Below are 21,889 nucleotides of genomic sequence, written 5' to 3'. Positions count from 1 at the left end.
ATACAACTTGGCCCGGCACCAAAAACCTTTTTTGAGCACAAATAATACAACTTGGCCTCATCCTCGTGGGATTGAACCCTCATTATCATTGTGCTAACCTTAGTAATACCTCAGACAATTGGAAACATAACACTGATTCGGCCGATTCGTTAGTAATGATGATCAATGGAGATGATTTGATTTGATAATGTGGACGGATAATGAGGGGATTTAATTTGATATGCGACGGCTGCAAGACCTATCACACATTGTTGAACTGTCAAAAGGGGCATTGAGTATGATGCCCTAGTGTAGATAGATCTAAGTTGTGAATTTCTTGAAGACCGATAGTCAATTTTTAGTTGTAAACAAATAAATGTTAATGTTGTTTTATTTATATGTACTTTGTATTACTAGTTTTAGATTACGAAGTTCAATCATTTCTTGTAGTCGCTCTATTACTTGAATGGTGAAGACCAATGGCGAAGCCACGTTGGGGTCAGGGGGCCATGGTCCTCCAATCATTTTCTTGTTTACCGACCGATATATTGTATACGCAAACTACAATCAGCATGTGATTTCAGTCTTGCAGTTGGTTGCGGACGCCATCATGCGAACCGGATGTCACGAGTTTGACTCTCCTTTGGCGCCTTTTTCTTCTTCTATCTGTTTATGCATTATTGCTTTACGTTTTTAGGTATAATTTCTATTTGTTCTATTTTATACCATTATTTATGTTAATTTAAAAACTCTTTCCCTTTATAATTGTTTTCTTCCATAATTATACATTATAATGTGGGGATGTCTTAAATTTCTTTTTAAAATTTATAACTTTTTTTCCCTAGAGTGTATTAAAAATTCAACCAAAATATTGAAATTAAAAAAAATTATGTTAATTAAGTAAATCATGTGACATTTTTAATACTTGTTAATGAGTTAGCTATTGAACTTAAAAAAGTTAACAAATTGTCCCCTTTATTTTGTATATTATGTTTTTTTTTCTTTCTATTTTTTTTAAACATAATTTCTATTTGTTCTTTTTTACACCATTAATTATGTTTAAATTTTAAAAACTTTGTCATTTCATAATTGTTTTATTCCATATTTACATTATAAATTGTTTTTAAAACTATTTCATTCTATTTGTTAAATTTATGTTTTTGTTTATATTTTATTTTTGGGCATTTTAAAAATCATATTCTATTTATTAAAATTTATATTTTTGTTTATATTTTCTTTTATGGACATTTAAACATCATAAAAACATTGTTTTCAATCATTATACTTACGTAAATATTGAAAATACTGAGTATTTCGAGCTTCCGACATCACCTGCATCGAATAAACCATATAACTTTTAACCATGACTTGGGGGGCCTATCATAAAAATCCTGGTTTCGCCACTGGAGAAGACTCTGATGTTTAACAAAATTTCCAACTTATACATGTGATTGTTGTCTCAGTCTAGGAGGATTTACTGTACTATTGAAGTCGAGAGGATGGCAATGTTGCTTATCCCAAAACGAAGATTGATTAAAACGACATATAAAATTATACTTTGAAGTCATTCAATCAAGCTTTTCGGCGCTTCGTTCTTGAGTTTTGTCCCCATTTTGTATTATGGATTTGCTACTGAGTCTCGTGCTTAGCTTTCGCTTATACTTTTGATTTTTATTTTTTTTTCACTTTTGATAGTCTTGTTAATGATGTGTTAAAAATAATTATTGGATGAAGCACTTGATATTTTTTTATTTATTCATGCACAAGTTTGAGGTCTACATAATCTTCCATCTTTTGTTTCGAGAGAAAAATCGGAAACCATAAATCCTAAAATTAGGTGATGTGTTTTGCGATTGGAGAAGAAGCCTAATTTTGTTGTTTTTATGCAAGTCTGTTTTTTTTGTAATTAAGTATGCAAAACAAGAATAAAGTATAAACTCCAAAAATAAGTAAATTGCGAATTATTTATTAGAAAGAAGGGGTGTTAATTTTTTTTAGGGAGAAGACACCCAAAACTTAATGATATGGAGCAATTAGAATTCCCTAAAATAGAAGGACAGTTTTCTTTTGTAACAAGATGTGATAGAATTTTCCTTGTATATATCTACAATTTTACCTTTAAATTAATTTTGTACATTGCATGCCTATGTGAGTGTAATCAGCTAAAGATAAAGCTAAAATCACCAAAGAATCCACAATAAATAAACAAAGACAGAAATTAGTGAAGAATCTAATCAATTGCTACTAAATTGAATGAATTTAAGGAAATAATAAGCAGTGAAGATAGTTCAAGGATGACAAATGCAGTTACCATATCAATATTTAATGTTTTAAGGTCAGCATTCAGCATTGCTGTCTTTATGTTTTATCCCTTCCTCGAATTTAATTCAAACAATCAAGGACAAAAATTGCACATGATTAGGTAATTTCCCTTTCTCTCGTGGATAGAGTAGTGAGCTCAGGAAAAATATCAAGAACCACTATACCATTTGTGTGTGTATAAATGAATATAAGAAAATCCAAAATCAAAATGTATGCTTCCGTTTTACTGTTTGTGTTTTATTACCGTTTCTCTGTGCTGTGTTTTTAAGTGTTACTAACGCCTTTTCCTCATCACCTACCTCTGAAAACTCCACTAGTCCTTTTTTCTCTCTCATTTGTTTAATGTATTTATCAATATCAATAGTATATTTAATGTGTATATCCACCATGATCAATTGATCATATATTCATATTCCTCTCCTAAACCACCGCAGACAACAATTAGCTATTCATTACTACTACCATTTTTTATTCATTTCAGCAGCGTTTACCATTCTTCTATTCACCTATGCCGCTTCTGCAACCAAAACACTTTCTTTGTTGTTATCTGGGTAAGTGTGGAACACCCACCACTCACATTTTGTTTGTATTTCTCAATTCCCACATGTAAGATTCACCCAGATTTGCAATCTACTAATTTTCAAGGGTTTATGGATGAAAAAGATTTCATTTTTCTTTTATCACTTGAAGTTTCTTGAAATGGCATTGTGGGTGATTATAGAGCTATCTTGGGTAGAGATCCGTTGTTAAAGACTTGGTCTTTCTTTTGTAGTTTGAAAAAAAATTGTACTGTGGAAAAGGGGCTCTCAAGATCTGGGCTTTCAGAGGTTTCTTTCTTGTATCCAGTTGTTATAAAGGTAAGAGCTAAGTTTTTTCAGATATCACGAAATGTCTCTTTTTTGTATTACAATAAGCTTTGGATTCTTGGTTAAGATTCATGTAATAAAGTAGTTCCAGGTAAAAAGAGTTTTGCTTTTGTTAGACTGGCATAAAATTAGTGGTCTTCTTCAAAATTGTGTTTTGTTGATCTACTTTTCTTTTCTTGTAATAATTGGTTGATCATATTGCGAATTCTATACTTCTGTTTTTGCTTTTACCTCACATGTAATGCTGTAATCTTTAGAGACATGTTAAACTAAATTTGTTTTTTTTTTTGATTTTGTGAATCTGCATCAGGTTTTAGTGTTGCTTTCTTGTAGCTTTAGTCATGTTCATTATTGTGCATTACTAATTTTCCCTCTAGAAGCAACTGTCCAAGAACCTTTACAAGTGACAGTAGAAGTTGAGAAAAAGGTTATGGGTGCCTGAAATGAGGAGCTCAATTATTGATTTAAGAGCTCACTTTTTCGTTTGCTGCCTTTTCGTGCCCTTCATTCCTTGCTTATATGAGATTTAGTAATTGTCTAGATAATCAAAATTACTTCCATAATGTGTCTTGTGTCGTCGAGTGGCAGTAAGTGTCATTGCTATAAATGAGTTTTAGCTTCAATTAGGCTGTGAAAAAGGTTGAAGGGAAGATTGTGATGTAAATGTAAAACTGTGGTGAAGTATAAATGTCTATGCAAAATAGTGCTCAAAACGTTATTGTTGATTACCTATTTTGCCTTCTCCTTGTAGTGGTTTTTTAACATTGTCAAGGATGGCTTCTGACCTTAATGCTGAGCTCTCAAAGAACGTTGGGGGTTTGGGCATCAAGGTTTGGGAATTTATCGGAATAATTGTAGGGCTATTGATCGTGATTATCCTCTTTGTGTTGACATACTATCTTACCTCGCAAAAGAAATTAAGAAGGGCTCAGGAAAGGCTTCCTCTTAGCCAGATACCTACTGTTTCAAAAGAAATTAAAGAAGTACGGGTAGAGCAGGTGTCGACCGAGGAATTTGCTCCACGCGATGGAATTCTTCTCACTATTCAAGATAAATCAAGTGACAAAGAATCAGACAGGGTCTTGGTTCATCTTGGGATGCCAAAGGCAAAAAATGCAGATAACAGCAGCCAATCAGGCTCGTTCCGTCATATTGATAAAGATATTTGCGGATCACAATCAGGCGAGGAAGGGAGTTCGGGGACTTTTGCGTCATACAAACCATCATCGTCGCATCCAATAACTGCTCCTTCCCCTTTAAGTGGTCTGCCCGAGTTTTCGCATTTGGGTTGGGGTCATTGGTTCACTTTAAGAGACCTTGAGCTCGCCACAAATAGATTTTCAAAGGAGAATATTCTTGGAGAGGGTGGATATGGAGTTGTTTATCGAGGACAGCTTATTAACGGTACTCAGGTGGCTGTTAAAAAGCTCCTCAACAACCTGTAAGTTCTAAATCCCATTTCACATTCTAATACAATCTTGGAGTTAGTTGCAAAAGAACTTAGAACCTTTTGTCAGTTTTATGGTTTAATAAATTTGTTTTATTCCACTCAGAGGTCAAGCAGAAAAGGAATTTGGAGTGGAGGTTGAAGCTATTGGCCATGTGAGGCACAAAAATTTGGTTCGACTTTTGGGATACTGTATCGAAGGAACTCATAGGTACTGTTTGTCATCAATTTCTAAAGCTGCAATTTTCCCTTCGACATAATATAGTAATTTTGGTTTATAAAGGGCAATAGGACTTATTCAACTCGAACTTGTTTGTTGATGATGCATACACTTTTTAAATTTTTTGAAGTGTAGATGTAACTGTAGCGGTTGCTTCCAAACTAACGTGACAGATCCATTATGAGCTCTAAAGCATTTAGGACTGGCTTATGTATGATCATTCTAAACTGCTCTCACATTGTCATTTCAGGATGCTAGTCTATGAGTATGTTAACAATGCCAATTTAGAGCAGTGGCTTCATGGAGCTATGCGCCATCATGGATATCTTACATGGGAGGCCCGGATGAAGATCCTCCTCGGCACTGCTAAAGCGTAAGTTGGTTAATCCCTGCGTTTTCATCTCGCCCGTTATCCCTCCATCAAAATCTATGACTGTAATTTCCCTTTTTTACTGAAAAATAATGTCATCTTATTGTGCTTCTGGCAGTCTTGCCTACTTGCACGAGGCAATTGAACCAAAAGTTGTTCACCGGGACATAAAATCCAGCAACATTCTGATCGATGAAGAGTTCAATGCTAAGGTCTCTGATTTTGGCCTGGCCAAACTGCTTGGTGCAGGAAAAAGTCACATCACAACTCGAGTGATGGGTACGTTTGGGTAAGTTTCTGTATCCCAATGCTCACCAACTTTAGAAAGGTTGTCTTTACAGTATTTTAAATACATTGTTTTTCTACTGATTTTCAGGTATGTTGCCCCTGAATATGCAAATACTGGCCTTCTAAATGAGAAGAGTGATGTTTATAGTTTTGGGGTTTTACTACTGGAAGCAATTACTGGAAGAGATCCGGTCGATTATGGACGACCTGCTCCAGAGGTAAACAGAGCTGCACCCGAAAAATCAACCATATAGGAATGCATGTTTCGTAGATTTACTGCCAAATATCATATTGAGCATATGCAGCCAAAGTGTTATAGTAATTTTTATTTTCTAATTAGATATGCTTAAGCCTTCTTAGGAATTAGGAAGATAAAAATATTTGTTATTTGTCTTCTTTATAATTATTTGGGAACTGACAGAATCATGGGGTGCATTCCTCTATATGATCATTATAAGCTTAATCTCTCTGTTAGGCAAAAATCAGTCGGAACTTATTTTGAAACTGATAGAATCACACGGTGCACTTATAATTCTGAGTTAGCACTGTATTCGACTGAAATTCTTGAGTCATCACAGGTTAATCTAGTTGACTGGCTAAAAGTGATGGTTGGAAGTAGGCGATCAGAGGAAGTAGTAGATCCAAACATTGACACAAGACCATCTACTCGAGCCCTCAAAAGGGCACTTTTGACTGCTTTGAGATGTGTCGATCCAGATTCTGACAAGAGACCTCGGATGAGTCAAGTTGTCCGGATGCTTGAATCAGAAGAATATCCCATACCTAGAGAGGTTAGTGTCTAACTTATGCCAACTAAATATGGAGTATCTTGTGTTGCTAGTCGGGGAGGACGAAGTTGGAGTAAGGTGTATATTGCTTAGCTCATTTTATGAGACCAAGGCGGCCATGACAGATAGTTTCTCAGGAGTAGATATGTTGTTTTCTTCTTTCGTGATAACCTTTAGAGATTTTAAAAATTCTTAAGCTAATCACTGCTTAGACCATTGTCTCTACCTTATAATCATGATACATGGTTGTGTTTTTTGTTGTGCTTGAATTCTCCAGGATCGAAGGCACAGAAGAACGCAAGCAAGTGGCGCTCATGTGGATTCACATCGTGATAATTATGATACTGATAAAAGTGACAGTCAAGAGCCAAAGTCAGAGAGCAAGCAATACTGATGATGAACTTCTTCTGAAGAGGAAATCCCGGGAAACATGAACTTCTACCTAGCAACTAATGATTTGCTCGGCAACCAGCTAGGAGCAAAAGGAAGTAGATTGGTTCAACTGCTGGGATTCTTGCTCTTCCTTCTCCTTTTTCCATTTTTTTTGTGCTTGTATATTTTTTCGTTTGTTTATGGTTGATTATTGCCTGATGTTCCTAGCATGATTCATTCTTATACAATATTTTATAGATAGATGGTTGCTTTTATTATTGGAGTGGAGAAACCTGATTCAAACAGGCCTTATATGTTTGATGTAGTGCCTCATTTGTACGTTTATGTATATCTTTTTGGGTAGTATGGAAATTTCAACATCTTAGATTATAGATGAGTCAACCTCATAAAAAGATAACCCCTCTCTCAAATTGCCAAATTTCAATTGACAAGCACACCCAGCAATGTAAAATACAAGCATCAGATTCAGGCTTTTGTACAATTTTAAAAAACTGATCAATCAATATAAAACCTCGTGCATGACAAATACTTCGCCTAGCAACAATGCTTGTTGCCATTAGGATGCATCGTCGTCATTCAAGATGGCTGCTGCAGCCTCTGTTTAACACGCTCGGACAGTTTCCCGTGCTGTTTCTCATATTCATCCTTCAATTCCTCCAATCGCTTGGACACCTAATTGGGGTGCAATTGTGTACATTAGTAGAGTTATATAGTAGTAATACTAGGCAACAGGCATATGGTGTACAAGTCGTGTCTGTTTCACCTATTTGATGTCTCAGTTGTTGGCCTCATATAAACCCTAGTATGCCAATCATAATATTGAAGGTTCACATAAATGCATACATACACACCTCAACATGTCTTTTTCACTCTAACCAACCAGCGGGCAATAGTCAAGTAGTGTTGGGGTGGGGTAAGGGCTAACCTCTATAGAGTAAGCCATTGGTAATAAAATATCTGGATTCATAGCATCTTCAGGAAAATTCCGTAGTGCATGGATAAGTTTTTCGAAAGGCAACTTCACCTGTTAAAATACATAAATCGTCATCAAAATCCAAAAGAAAGATATAAAATTTGTGAGGATTCAGAAGGATAACTCTACCAGATCATCATGGCAGAATTTTAGTAGTGCTAAACCAACTTTAAAGACAATCTTGACGCCCTAGGGTAAAAATGACAAATTACAATCAGCAAGTTTTAGGGATAGAGTATGATAGCTGATTTGCAATATATAAAAAAGAGTGATAACTAACCTCGAAAAGAAAGACATCCCAAATCCTAAGAGCCAAGTGGAATGGGAATGAGTAAGAAAAAACAGTTATGAACCATTGGCTAGCATACATGCTAGGGTTTATCATTTCTTGAGTAAAATGCTCTCCCAACTTCGGTAAGTGCTCTCTCACTAACTGATCTAGCTGGAAAAGATATTGCTGCACAAGCGGCAAACCAACCTGCACAGATGCATGAATTTCATCAATACATCAAAATTATTGTGACCATTTAAATAAAAAACAGATTAAAGAATGTAAATTCATATTCCCCCCCCCCCAAAGAAAAGGTAGGGCAATATGTATTTCCTTCCCTCCATAATCTTCGACTTCCCATACAACTTTTAATTTGATCATACAAAATATAATGGTAATATATTTTTAGCTTTGATATTTCTGAGTTAACTACTTATGCATTACATAGCACAACACATTAATTCAAGAAATACTAATAGATATTGCCATCAAAGGCATGCATTGCATGAGTTTCAGAAACTTATCAACTAAAATACAGGAAAATGCAAATGTAACTGAAAATGAAGCCCCAATCAATACAATGCAAGCATGAAAGAGAGATATTTGAGGTGGGATCAAATAGGTTCAACAGGAGTGACAAAAACTGGCTACGCCTTTAAAATAAAAAAAATCTTAAGAAGTTTGATTTTAGTTAAGTGCCCTGCCAGAAATATCTTCCATTATATCATGCATGTGAGCCTGTGAGATTGAGAATGTGCAAATACAGTTCTTCAGATGAGTGTTTGGACTGATTTTCTCCATTAAATTTCATTTAGGATTTTGCTAGTTATTTATGTCACATCAAAATTATATGATACTCCCCCGTCCCATTTTTGGGCCATATCCATTTTTAATAATACATGGGGTGGGGCACCACATTCTCTTCTCTTCTAAATAACATTCTCTTCAAGAACTTACCACTATTATTTAATCTTCAATGGCATGAACACATAAAAGTTGTGAAAAATTGGAAATTGTTTATTCATTTTGCCTAATGATGTTCTTAAAGGTCTTTTGCCGACACACACCCAACAAAAGCCATTTTCATTCCCAGGTTATGACTTATGAAATAGGTTGCTGAAAATGAAATGACGAAAGTACTTAATTAAACTTTACCAAATACATTCCTTCCATTGGAGCATGCACGGCTCCTTTTAGAAGGGCTACCAGTAACCAAAATGCATCTTCTTCACTCATATAAAGAAGCAAGAGACCCGCGACAAATCCCATGCCCTGCATTAAACACAATTTGTATTCGGTGAGAAACAAAAACTGGTAGATATGTTGATAAGCTGAAAATACTACCAACCTGTACATATCCAACATCTCTGTCATATACAGAGTAAGCTTTTAAAACATTATAAAGAGATCTTTGACCTGGACCATGCCTCTGCTGGAAGAAAACATGTGAAGGAAATGTACGAGAAATATCTCGGATGATATCTAGTTCAGAAGCAGACGTCTCATATATGACTAGTTGCTGCAGAGAAAATAAACAAATCAGTATGGTTGGATAGTTAATATAAAGACCTGCTTAAATAACATTCATCAGTTCACAACAAAGAGGCATGAAGAAAATTGTAATCCATAAAGAAAATGACAATTCTAAAACTTTCACGTGAAGTAAATCAAACTCCAATGAGGTGTTCAAAACGCACAAACATTGAGAATTTAAGATTAAGAAGCACAAGATGTCGCCCAATGCTTCAGATCGATTGGGTGATCCAGCCACCATTTATATAAAGGAGCTACTATGTAACTATAGTCAACCAGATATCCTTCTCTACACAAGTTGACAGAGTACGAGTATATCATGCCATGAATTAAATGGATTGTTCATAAATAAAAGTATTTGCGGGATGGATAATTTATTATTCAGGAAGGGACAAAAATATCTCAGACAGTAATATATTATCAGATATACCTGCACGTTTCTAGCAAATTAGCAATTATGTGAAATCCTAAATTAATTTCTCATACACTAACTAATGGCACCGGTTCAAGGGAGCACTCATATAAATAAAACAGTCAACAAGATAACCCTGAATATTTACATCCACTTCTCCACTCCAATCACCCCGTGCCATTCCGACTGTTGATTTGGTCACACCCTATGATGGTAAACTCAGATGCAGATCACTGACAACACCTACTTGTGTTACATTCGACATCATACAACAAATTCAAGGATATCACATAACATCTTTAGGGTTTTTAACTTTATATTCTCTTAAAAATTCCATGTATAATTGGTATAAAAGGTCACAAAGTTTAACCTCATAAACACCTGGATTCATGAGCAAGAGGTCACGACTTCCAGATATCAGTTGCCAGACAAGTCCTCTTAGACAATCAGGAATTCCTTTCCTTATTCTCCTTTTGACAACATGGGGTTTCCTTCGAACATAATGCTTCCAATCACTTCCTCCAACCCCTATCATCTTTCTCCATTTCTTAATTCTGTTTTCCTCCCTGGAAATGAATGTTAATGTGATAGCATTATGATGTTTGAACAGCATCAACAAAAATGTATAACAAGCAAACGCATCAATATAGTTCTCAGCAAGGTGCTCTTTGAAATATAACAGACTCCTTTTGCAAATCACTGTCAAGTCCAGCCTTGATGGATCTGTTTGTTATCTCTTTGGCAAGTTAAAAATATTTATGAAGATTTCTGGTTCAAAAGTATATGGAGGATTTGTACCTTCAATTTTGGGTTTTTTCTTTCTTCCCAATTCAAAATAATACTTCACTTACTGCAGTAGTATGTTTCCCAATTATCAGTTAAGAACAAATTAACAATACTCACATTCATAGAGTTCAAACCATAAACCTCTATGCCACAGTTTAATCTGGACTGAGTTTTCTTTTTTTTTTAAGGGTAAATTCATCATTCTAACAAGAACTTTATTGTATGACATGTTTCAAAGCAAAATCAGACAAACTAAAATGATATGGAGTGCCTGGATCCTATTGAAAATGACATTGTTTTAGATTTGGTTTTAATTTTTTTACATAAAACGATGTTGCTTCAATGGAAAGGGACAATTTACGAATGTTAGTCAATGCACGATTCTCCATGTAGTATTTGGTATTCCACATCAATTTTTAGGACTTTGATTAAATGTCAGATTTGGAACAAGTCACAAAGGTGAGGTACTAAATTTATATTTTCAGAGGCCAGAATATTTTCGAAAATGTATTGGAGTTTTGGTTAGAAAATTGAATTTACCCCTTTTACAATGAACGGGTTTTGCTCAGATTTGACCTAAGGTTTATGTGTTGCCCAGAAATTATCTTCATCATAAGCTAACTCAACTCAGTCCTTCCTACATACTAGGTCCCAGAAATGTATGAGTGTCAAATCTAAGGGGTTGAAACTGATTCTGTTAAGATAGGTCCAGCAGATAACTGTGAACGGACAATCTAGATCATCAGAAAAAAACAGAATGCAGAATAAATAAAGTGACATTTGGGGTATGAAAGATTTAATCACCATAAAAGCTACAGCTACAGTTGATTCCACATTACACATACCTCTCATACTCTGCAGCTGATCTGCTCTTTGCTAATCCATCAGGTGAGTTAGTTTCCTGCTTTAGAAATCCAAATCTGTCAACTTTAGGCAGTGAGGCAGGTGGGGGCTCTTGTTCATCCACTCTTTTCTTTTCCATCCAAAAAATCCCCAAAATCTAGAACAAGAATATAGCTAGAATTTCAGCACTAGTGGAGCTTCATTTCAATATCAATTATCAAACACAACCCCAAATTCAGAAATAGCCGATCACCAAAATCGATACAGCATAAATCAGATTGAACAATATATTAAATGCACTAACATACCAAAATCGGTGCATATAAATGTATACCCAAGAAGATAAAAACCAGGCCAACAATCTCGTTGACAATTAAAATGGAAATATATTAAGAAATTTATGGTTATCAAACAGGTTTTGCATTGCACACCGCCTACGAATTAAAATTAAATAGCATAGCAACTACAACGAAATAGCTTCCCCAGATAACAGAATTATGAGGAAGTAGTAAAATCAAAGGATCAATATGCATATTAGATTTTGCTCACAGATTAATGCATAATTTTCCGCTCCTAATTATGTATATTACCGCCAAATATTTGTGGAAAATGCAGAGAGATCGATTGAGAGGGTTGCGATGGAGGTAGAAGAAGAGAATTCTAGTGATTGTCGCAGCGCTTGGTTGGGGGATGCCACGGTGCGCGTCGCCGGCAGATTGATGGCAGCGCTGGTCGTAGGAAACTCTTTCTTTAGTTTTTATCTGTAATTAAAATAAAAATAATTTTATTTATCCTATACTAATTTATTATTCAGATTCCAGATCAATTGCTAACTTATCATTTAATTGCTAACTACAACTAATTTAAGATCACATGATTTTAAAAAATATGTGGTCTACAATTTGCCACGTGTAATTTTCATTTTTATTAATTAAATCAAAAAAGATAAAAAAAAACCAAATTAGGGTTTTGGATGAAAATGTCAATATAGTGTTTCGAAAATATCAACACAATGCTTTGAGAATGTCAACACAAATTTAGGATTGACATTGTATATGCTTTATATTGACATATTATCTTAGCTTCATTGACATTAACCTGTGTACGAAAAATACGAAAATTCTAGTTTTTTTTTTCAAATTTTGACGTCGGAACATATGCATGTAGTATATCGTTGGAATCCTTATAAAATTATCTTTAATTTGATATATGTTATATGAATTTAAAGTTTTGGAATTTCTTTTAAAAGTTAGTTATAACTAACTTGACATTAATACCCCTATTGATTTTTATTGGAATTAATCCTATAGCCTTATTGACGTTTTTTGTTGATCGTATTGACATTTTGTGGTAGATGATCTAGGCCTTTAATTTGAATATCTAATGGCTATTATTGAGTTGTAATTAGCAATTAAGCATTGAGTTAGCAATATAACACTCCCCTCAGATCCATAGTATCTTATAATTTTGTTTATATCTATCTCAATTAATATAGGATATGCTTATTAAGAAGTGTATTCAGGTCAGAAAGTTCTGACGGTCAAAACGACAAACAATGTACAGTTTATGCACAAGTAATGTACCAGCCCATAGACCGTCAGAACGTTCTGACCGTAACGCACCCGTGCTTATTAAAATGTATAATCCTTTCATTCGGGATTAATTGACTACATTTGACCCGGGCTCGGATGTTAAGAAAAGTAATAAATGTGTGTGAAAAAAGTTAAAAGGAATGTGTTCCGTAGGAATGCGATCAAATGAAAATTCTAAATATTGTACAAACTCAAAACTATGATCTGGACCATTAAAAAATGTCAACAGATCACAAATAAGCATCAACAAGAAAATGTCAACTGAATTTTAACGGTAGTCAATGATTGATGCTGTGTTGACACTAAAATATTGAAATTTTACACTGTGTTGATATTGTATTGAAACTGTGTTGAAGCTATGTTGGGGAGTTTTGAGTTTGTACAATATATAAGTTTGCATTTTATCACTACCCGTGTTTTATATACTCCATCCGTCCATCAAAATTAGACTAATGAGTTGACAACACGAGTTTTAATGAGAAATTGGTATGTAAGAGTGGCGACGAGTTTTTTCATGACTTTCAGACAAGTCATGAAAAAAATTAGATAGAATAGTGTTAAAAATATGAAATAAATTTTCCATATTTCAATGTAACTATCTTTTGTTGATCTCCCAAAACAGAAAAATGAGATTAGTTTTTCATAGATTGAGTGAATATAGTTTGGACTGATGATATAAGATTATTTAAAGTTGAGGGAATATAGTTTTACTCTTAACAAATAAATGAAACAACTAGCAACGAACGGACGAAAATGACAATTAAAATTACTAATGGTAGACTAAGGTAGTAAAATATCATTATGACAAAGAACATAAAAGATAAAAAAAAATTGATATTTATTAAGTTAAGTGAAGAGATAATAAAATAAGAGAGATAATAAAATAATTAAGAGTAGATATATAATTTATTGGCAAAATAGAAAATCAATCATTTACAATGTGTTAAATAATGTACTATTACTTTTTTTTTCATTCTTGTTATTATTAATTTTGTTTAAAGCATTTACAATAGGAAGGACTTCCCCACGGACTAGCACTAGGACTTTCCAAAAATACCTTCTTTCACGTTACTAGGACTTCCCTCCCCACTGCCATATCACTAGGACTTCCCACTGCATAATAGTGGACTAGCACTAGGACAAGTACTAGGACATCCCGACAACACAAATTCACATTTTATATGCAGAATTAAATACGGAATTAAAATTTCGACACGAATTCGGGGAAAATGCGAACATTTTATATAAATAAAAAAACATACATAATTTTAAAAAGTACATAGTTAAATTAAAAAAAAAATTACATAGTTCACAAAGAAAAAAAAAACATCCCAGGGCTTCGACACACGCGGCCCCCTCTCACTCCTCGTCGTCCCCTAGGCTAGTCGCAGTGGCATCGGAGTCCCTAGATGCTCCCGCACCGCCGATGGGTGGCATCCCAAAATCACGCCTCATTAAGTCGATGACTCCCTGCAGCATCTCCTTGTGTATGGGGTCATCTGTCACTCGCCACTCCTTTATGGTTTCTATCATGTTCATATGAAGCTGGATCATCGCTATACGGGACATCTCGGGGGATGGTTGGGCTGCTGTAGGGGCTGCCGACTGGACCTCCTGGGACCCGCTGCTAGCGCGTCCCCTAGATATCAGCATTGTCGTCTTTTGCCCAACCGGAAACGAGCGAGGGGTCGGGATATCTTCGGCATCGTCGGGGAGGTCAGCGAAACCGGCACTGCTGCTGTAGTCACCGGACAGGTTGATCTTCTGCCGCTTTGGCCAGCCAGTGGCAACACCCGCCCGAAACTTTTCCGACTCCATCAACACCACATACGAGTCCCAGTGTTTGAACTGGCCGTGTTTGCCGGGCTCGGGGAACTGCTGCAGCGCCATCCTCTTCGCATCCTCCATGGTTTGGCTGCTGGTAAGCATACGAGTGTTGTTCTCGTACAGGCCGACGAATCGGGAAACAACGGTCCTTAATCGGTCCCATGTCTTTCGGCACTCCTCAGGCGTGTGAAACCTTCCATCCGCCGGTTTAAATTTAATGTAGGCCGCGACGATGCGTTTCCACATGTTGTCGATTTTCTGATTGCTCGAGCGAATGGGATCATCGCAAACGTTGATCCAAGCCTTCGACAAGGCCACACACTCGTTCTCACTCCAGACGGTTCGTCGTACCTCATCCTCCTCATCGCCCTCCGCCACCGCCCGCGAAGACTCATCCGCCACCCCCTTGCCCTTGCCGCGACCCCTGCCCCTACCCTTCTTCTTTGCACCACCCCCCGTCCTACTGGCGGTGGACTCTGAGTCTCCGACACCTCACTCAGTGGCGGATCCAGAACCCAAGTATGAAAGGGGCGGAATTAAATATTAAAAAATTAATATAATTTTTAAAAATAAATTAAATAATATATTAATTAAAAATATAAAAGTGAAAAAGTAATACTACATTAAATAGCAAATATTTAAACTCCATAAATATTTCAAATGTTTATTTTGATATACAAGTAGTAAGATGCAATAAAAATTACATAACATAAGTACTACTACTTTACGGGAATGGATCCCCTGCTGTGCTCCCACCACAGCAGGGTGTGCTGTGCACTCACAGCTCATTATTATATTTATAAAATCAAATATTAAAATACTAAGTATATTACATTTTAATATTGTGTTGTGAGTGCACAGCACACCCTGCTGTGGTGGGAGCACAGCAGGGGATCCATTCCCCTATTTTACACTAATAAGTAGTAAAATGTAGTATCAAATACTATTTTTTTAAAAAATAATTAACTAAAAAATGAATAGTAGAACAAAATAATATGTATAAACTAATAAAAATATAGATTTATAAAGTATTTCAATGATTTGATTTGGTAACAAGAAGTCGTAAGAATTGATAAAATAAAGAAAGAAAAGTTAAAATAAAGAAAGAAAAGTTAAAAGAAGGAAAAAAAGCTTTTAATGAGTGATCCATGGACCTCTTGGTTAAAAGTCCAATAACTGCTACTAATTTTAATACGACATTTATTGAAAACTCATAATTTTTTATGCACGGAGAGGGCAATTTTGCTATTTCTGGCTCGATTATAAGGGAAGGGATTTTTAGGCTCACCGGATGGCCGGGAAGGGGCGGTCACCCCCTCTTGCCCCCCGATCCGCCCCCAACTCCTCCAGCGAGAAAGTCTCAGTAGCAATGAACTGAGACTCCATTAGAGTACAGGTTGTTAGAGTTTGTATACTAGAAATCACGTTTCGAGTGATTGAATACTGTAAAACTCTTATTTTATTTTCCAATGAATAAAACAGATTATTTTTGTCATAATGTTGTTATGTTTTACATTTAATGGATGTTAATGCATGTTTAAATGTATAAATTAACTTAACAAAGTCTAAGTCTTTGTTTTAGTAGACCGGTTGTGGGCATCGTCCACTATAAGGTAACACGGTCAGTTCTAAACAAAGAAAAAGATGAATTTCACAACCTAGATGGAATTTGACTATCCATCGAGAAAGGTTGCAATGTCAGTCCGCATATTTCTAAGCCTTACTGAAATAAGATGACATTGGTGTGGTATAGCACCTGAACGGATCTAACAGCAAGACTTGTCCTTGGGCTATTTACTGAAAGACGAGGTCTTGATAATATTTGTTTCTTAATCAATGTAGGTTAGCATTGAGCATACGGTATTGATTATGCATTACTTTGACTTATCAAATGGTGCGGGTTTTTCGTAACCCAATTATCCTGATATATTGGGTAGTGGTGATCAATATCTAGCGGTGCTAGGATTGCTATTATATTGAATCGTGCACGAGGTGAGTCTCGTTTGATAATGTCCTCAAGAGGAGCGCGAAACAAGGTTTTATTATTCGGAACCTAGCTAGTTGGAGTTTGATTACTCTATGAATAATAAATAAGTGTTTCATGCTAAGTTCACTCTTGGAATTAATAAGAAGTTAATTAATTAAGTCCATAGCATACATTAATTAATTAATGGACATTTTTATCTTAAGCGCGGGAAATGAAAGTTAAACGGAAACCCGGATTACTTATAATTTCGGATTTGGATGGGGAGAGTTCAATATTACTTCTGTAGTGGCTGCTTGTAATATTCCAATTATAACTTATATTAAATTGTGGGTTCAATTTAATTAGTAAAAGTAAATTGGATGAGCCCATATCCAAAACCTTCCATAGATCCATGTTTGGGCCCAAAAGGAACTTAATATAAATAGGAGAATAAAGGAGACAGAAATAACAACAATTTTTTCCAGCCTTGCAATTTTCGAAAATTCCCTTCCCCAGCTGAGGAGATTTTCGAATTCCTCTCCTTTTCACAAAAGGATTTCTTCTGTCTTCTTTATTTAAGTCCTAGTATTCTGGTGAGATCAGCCCACACCGATATCGGAGTACAGAGTTCGGGAACCAGAGAGAAGATTTGTGGTCTAGAATTCAAAGTATCACGTGGAGAAGCTGCTATCCATCTTCAATTCTTTGGAGAATTAATTAGGTACTTTTCTGCTCCGTAGAAAAGCATGTTTTAGGTTTCAATATTCTAAAGCATGATTAATTCAAGTTATGAGCATGATACATGTAAGAATTACGCGAATAGATTTTGTCTAAATAATCTTCTAAATAGATCTGATTATTATGTGATTTATTGGTGTGATTAATGATTGCTAAATTATGTTAATTCATGCAAATTAATTGAGCCACCAGCGCTTCCGCTGCCAGTTCCTTCACAGGTCTGCGAACTCCCTGTACAAAAATCAATAGTGGGGCGATAGACATTGTCCCCGGGCTGCCGTGCATAATCCCGCTCATCTGGGACATCATCCCCGGCATTTGTGGCAAGGTCCTCGTTGTGCCGGAACTCATATCCGCCATCTGGGGCATCATCCCACTCATCTGGGACATACCGGTACTCATACCCGCCATTTGCGGTATCATCCCTACCATCTGGGGCCAGGAGTACATGTTGTAGTACCGGGGCACCATCCCCGGCATTTGGGGTATCATCCCGCCCATTCCACTCCCAACATGGATCGTGGGAGCCTGCGAATCGGGAACTGGTGGAGAGTCGCTGTCGTGGTGCTCCATTTATCTTGAATATAGAAATGAGAGTAGAAAGAGAGAAACGCGTTAATACAAGTGGTGCAACCGAAACGAGCAGTATATAAAGAGTTTTTTAAAAAAATTAAAAAATGCGGACGTCCGTGCGCTCGTCCGTCGGGAGCCCACAATAGCGGACGACCGGATGGACGAGCGAACGGACAAGCGCGTTATCTGACGGACGAGGGGTCGTCCGTCGCGCTCGTCCACTATTGTGGATGCTCTTAAATTGTCTGAAATCATCCTTAGTACTCACTCCGTCCGCCATTAGGAGTCTAATTCATGGGCGACACGGGTTTTAAGAAATGTTAAGATGTGGGTGGAAAAAAGTTAGTGGAATAGAGGTCCCACTTGTATATATTAGTTTTAAATTAAATGTGAGTGGAATGAGTTAGTGGAAGGGGATACCCTATTACCATTTATGGTAAAAGTGAACTGAGACTCCTATTTGCGGATGGACTAAAATGAGAAAACGGGACTCCTATTCATGGACAGAGAGAGTAGTTAGTAATTAATAATAATCAATTGTCATAGATTAAAAAATTAGTAGGGGCTGAATAGAGAATTATTTGAATAAAAATTGCTGCAATTTAAGAAAATGATAAAAATGAAAAATAGAAAATATAAGAAAAAAGTCAAAATCTAGATTTTCATGAATACTCTCATTTATGAAATATACAAATATATTATTGGTATGATTTTTGGTATAAGGAGTATTATTTATATGTATTGGATTATTATTTTACTAGTATGGAATTATTTAAAATGTCACTCGGGCTGGTTAGAATCGTAAGCAGCCGAATAAGCAGGTCTAACTTTTTCATTTCGGAAAGTTCCCTCATAATTGAGTTATTTCACATATAGTACAACTTTTTTATCTTGCTTACTTTACTTTCTCTTTACTTTATTCATTTTTTGCTTTATTTTTCTCTACCTTTTACTTTTTATATATTTATTTAACGTCCTTCACACTCCTTTCTTAAACTCGGTGGCAAAAAGTTTAGCCTTAACTACAAGGAAACCGAGGGAGTAGTAACGCTCCTGCATTATTGCCGAGTCCGAGTCCTTTATTTCTCGTAGTAATTCGCAACGGTAACATAATGAATACTCTACATTAATGCATTCAAATCCTTGACTCCATACACGTACCCCCCACGCTACGAGTTTCAGCTTCCAGTCCCTTTCACCTTTATTATTTTCTGGCAGCTTCTTCTTCTTCTATTTTAATAAATTGATAGCCTATCATCACATAGCTTGGGAAAGGGAAAAAAATCTGCCATGGCTGACGAGCAGAGAAACTGGCTTCTCTTTATGGTGTTATTTTCTTGTTTAGTATATTCCGCGTATTCTTACCAGTTCGTGGTGGGAGGTAAAGATGGATGGGTCGTGAATCCTTCAGAAAACTACAATCAGTGGTCTTCGAGGATGCGCTTTCAAGTTAATGACACTCTTCGTGAGTCTCTTTCTCTTTCTTTCCCACCAATTGTTTTTGCAACTCAACTGCTACTAATTGTTGGTTATTTATCGCAGTGTTCAAATACAAGAGCGGATCGGATTCGGTGTTGGTGGTGAACAAAGGAGACTACGACAGCTGCAATGTCGCGAATCCTCTGCTCAAACTCGACGACGGGAATTCAGTCTTCAAATTCGACCGCTCTGGTCCATTCTACTTCATCAGCGGCAACAAGGCTAATTGTGATCAGGGCCAGAAGCTAATCGTCGTCGTTTTAGCCATCAGGACTCCGCCCGCAGGGAAAGGTGGAGCTCCAGTGCCACCTGGCTCTCCGGGCCATCCCGGTGGAGGAGCTCCAGTGCCAGCTGGCTCTCCGTCATCGCCGGGCCATCCCGGTGGAGGAGCTCCAGTGCCACCTGGCTCTCCGTCATCGCCGGGCCAACATGGTGGAGGAGCTCCAGTGCCAGCTGGCTCTCCGTCATCGCCGGGCCATCCTGGTGGTGGAGTTCCAGTGCCACCTGGCTCTCCGTCATCGCCGGGCCAACATGGTGGAGGAGCTCTAGTGCCAGCCGGCTCTCCGTCATCGAAAGGCCATCCTGGTGGAGGAGCTCCGGTGCCACCTGGCTCTCCATCATCGCCAGGCCATCCTGGTGGAGGAGGTCCAGTGCCAGCTGGTTCTCCGTCAGGCAATCCTGGTGGCACTGGAACTCCGGTGCCAGCTGGCTCTCCACCATCGTCGGGCCATCCTGGTGGAGGAGCTCCAGTGCCAGCTGGTTCTCCGTCATCGACAGGCAATCCTGGTGGCACTGGAACTCCGGTGCCAGCTGGCTCTCCGTTGTCGCCGGGCCAGCCTGGTGGAGCTCCGGTGCCAGCTGGCTCTCCCGGATCTCCGTCAGGAGCGCCTTCTCCGGGGGGTTCCGGATCAGGGATTGGGCCGGCTCCGGCAAGTGATTTACCGGGATCACCTTCCTCGTCGACGACGCCAGGATCACCGGGTTCTTCTGTGCCGGGAGCGCCTGGCTCCACGACGCCGGGATCACCGGGTTCTTCTATGCCGGGAGCGCCTGGCTCCTCGACACCGGGAAGTGGGACGCCGGCGGACGCTAATTCACCTCCGGGGTCGTTATCGGCGCCACCGTGCAGTGGTTCGGTTTTGCTAATGACAGTGTTGAGTTTGGGTGTGGGCACATTGATATTTTCACCCTAAATATTTAGTTTTGTCATTGGATTATGATTATTATTGTTGCTCTTATTTGTTTGTGATTCCGTCGAGTATTTGTGTATGAGAGCATTTGTGTATATTGGGATGCTTGTTATTGTTCCTCTTATTTGTCTGTGATTCGTGCCAATTTATTTATGATAGAGTATTTGTACAGTGAACATTGTTTCTTTTATTTAACTTTTTTCTTTTCTTCTCTTCTTCTTCTTTGTTCATAAATATTTTAAATACTCTATCAGTTCGTCATTAAATGTTTCATTTTTTATTTTTCATCTGTTCACCAATAAATGTCTTATTTCACTTTTACTACATTTCACTAACATTTTACACATTCCATTAATTTTTCTATCCACTCTACTTTATAAATTCAAACAGTCTTTTAAAATTTGTGCTTCTTAAACCCTATGCTGGTTAGATATGAGGCATTTAATTATGGACAGAAGGACTAAAATTCTAATTTATTTAGGATCAATAATTTGTGAATAAGGTAAATATAAAATACTTCTAAATTTTAAACTCAACAATTTTATTTTATTATAAGTTGTACTATCATTGTAAATAATAAAAAAATTTATAAAATCTTTATGATAAATTTTCACATAATTTCAGCTTAATTAAAAATAAAAATACAGTCTATAACAAAACTATTTTCCTAAACGTGGCTATTTAATTTAAAATTTTAATATTTTATAAATTAATTCTCGATATAAAGTATCTAAAAAGTTTTTATTATAGAGTTTGTGAAAATTAGTTGGCATGGGATTGGTCCATTTCAATCATGAAATGTATCCTATAATTAAATGGTGAGATGATTCATTTTGATTTTTGGGTATGGAATAGTCTTATATATTTATGTTAGGTATTTCATCTTTTAAATTGTCTATAAATCAATATAGAGAATAATTATTAGAGCCGAAAGTGGATAACTCTAGTCTAATAACAAAAAAAATAGTAGGCTATATTTTTCGGGCACTAGAAAGTAGAAACATATCAATCAAAGTATATTATTTCCAAACAG

At 36.7% G+C, this 21,889-nt stretch overlaps 3 protein-coding genes across 5 annotated transcripts; 2 read left to right on the top strand and 1 right to left on the bottom strand.

Moving 5' to 3' along the window:
• Window positions 1-2,613: 2,613 nt before the first annotated feature.
• On the top strand, window positions 2,614-7,018 carry LOC125221628 (probable receptor-like protein kinase At5g18500). Its single transcript, XM_048123800.1, has 9 exons — window positions 2,614-2,852; window positions 3,074-3,158; window positions 3,919-4,608; window positions 4,721-4,825; window positions 5,085-5,207; window positions 5,323-5,493; window positions 5,581-5,710; window positions 6,071-6,283; window positions 6,558-7,018. The coding sequence occupies exons 3-9, from the start codon at window positions 3,941-3,943 to the stop codon at window positions 6,672-6,674; spliced, it is 1,527 nt and encodes a 508-aa protein (XP_047979757.1). The 5' UTR covers window positions 2,614-2,852; window positions 3,074-3,158; window positions 3,919-3,940; the 3' UTR covers window positions 6,675-7,018.
• A 41-nt stretch (window positions 7,019-7,059) lies between these two features.
• LOC125221629 (EVI5-like protein) lies at window positions 7,060-12,238 on the bottom strand. Of its 3 annotated transcripts, none has more exons than XM_048123803.1 (9): window positions 12,082-12,238; window positions 11,494-11,648; window positions 10,233-10,428; window positions 9,266-9,436; window positions 9,073-9,189; window positions 7,927-8,124; window positions 7,776-7,835; window positions 7,525-7,697; window positions 7,060-7,345 (listed from the first exon to the last, which is right to left on the bottom strand). In XM_048123803.1, exons 2-8 carry the CDS (start codon window positions 11,628-11,630, stop codon window positions 7,545-7,547), a joined length of 1,032 nt encoding a protein of 343 aa, XP_047979760.1. In that variant the 5' UTR covers window positions 11,631-11,648; window positions 12,082-12,238; the 3' UTR covers window positions 7,060-7,345; window positions 7,525-7,544. The 3 variants fall into 3 exon arrangements, with proteins under 3 accessions (XP_047979760.1, XP_047979758.1, XP_047979759.1); XM_048123801.1 differs by having other exon boundaries at window positions 7,599-7,697; XM_048123802.1 differs by lacking the exon at window positions 12,082-12,238 and adding an exon at window positions 12,041-12,059 and having other exon boundaries at window positions 7,599-7,697.
• Window positions 12,239-19,445: 7,207 nt separating this feature from the next.
• Window positions 19,446-21,032, top strand: LOC125223038 (early nodulin-like protein 2). The gene is made up of 2 exons (XM_048125994.1): window positions 19,446-19,652; window positions 19,730-21,032. The coding sequence occupies exons 1-2, from the start codon at window positions 19,478-19,480 to the stop codon at window positions 20,857-20,859; spliced, it is 1,305 nt and encodes a 434-aa protein (XP_047981951.1). The 5' UTR covers window positions 19,446-19,477; the 3' UTR covers window positions 20,860-21,032.
• The last annotated feature ends 857 nt before the right edge of the window (window positions 21,033-21,889 follow it).

The sequence above is a fragment of the Salvia hispanica genome, chromosome 4 (genome assembly GCF_023119035.1).
Source record: "Salvia hispanica cultivar TCC Black 2014 chromosome 4, UniMelb_Shisp_WGS_1.0, whole genome shotgun sequence".
NCBI classification, from domain to species: domain Eukaryota; kingdom Viridiplantae; phylum Streptophyta; class Magnoliopsida; order Lamiales; family Lamiaceae; genus Salvia; species Salvia hispanica.
The sequence above is the reverse complement of the archived record's forward strand: the minus strand, read 5'-3'. Positions and strand labels throughout refer to the sequence as shown.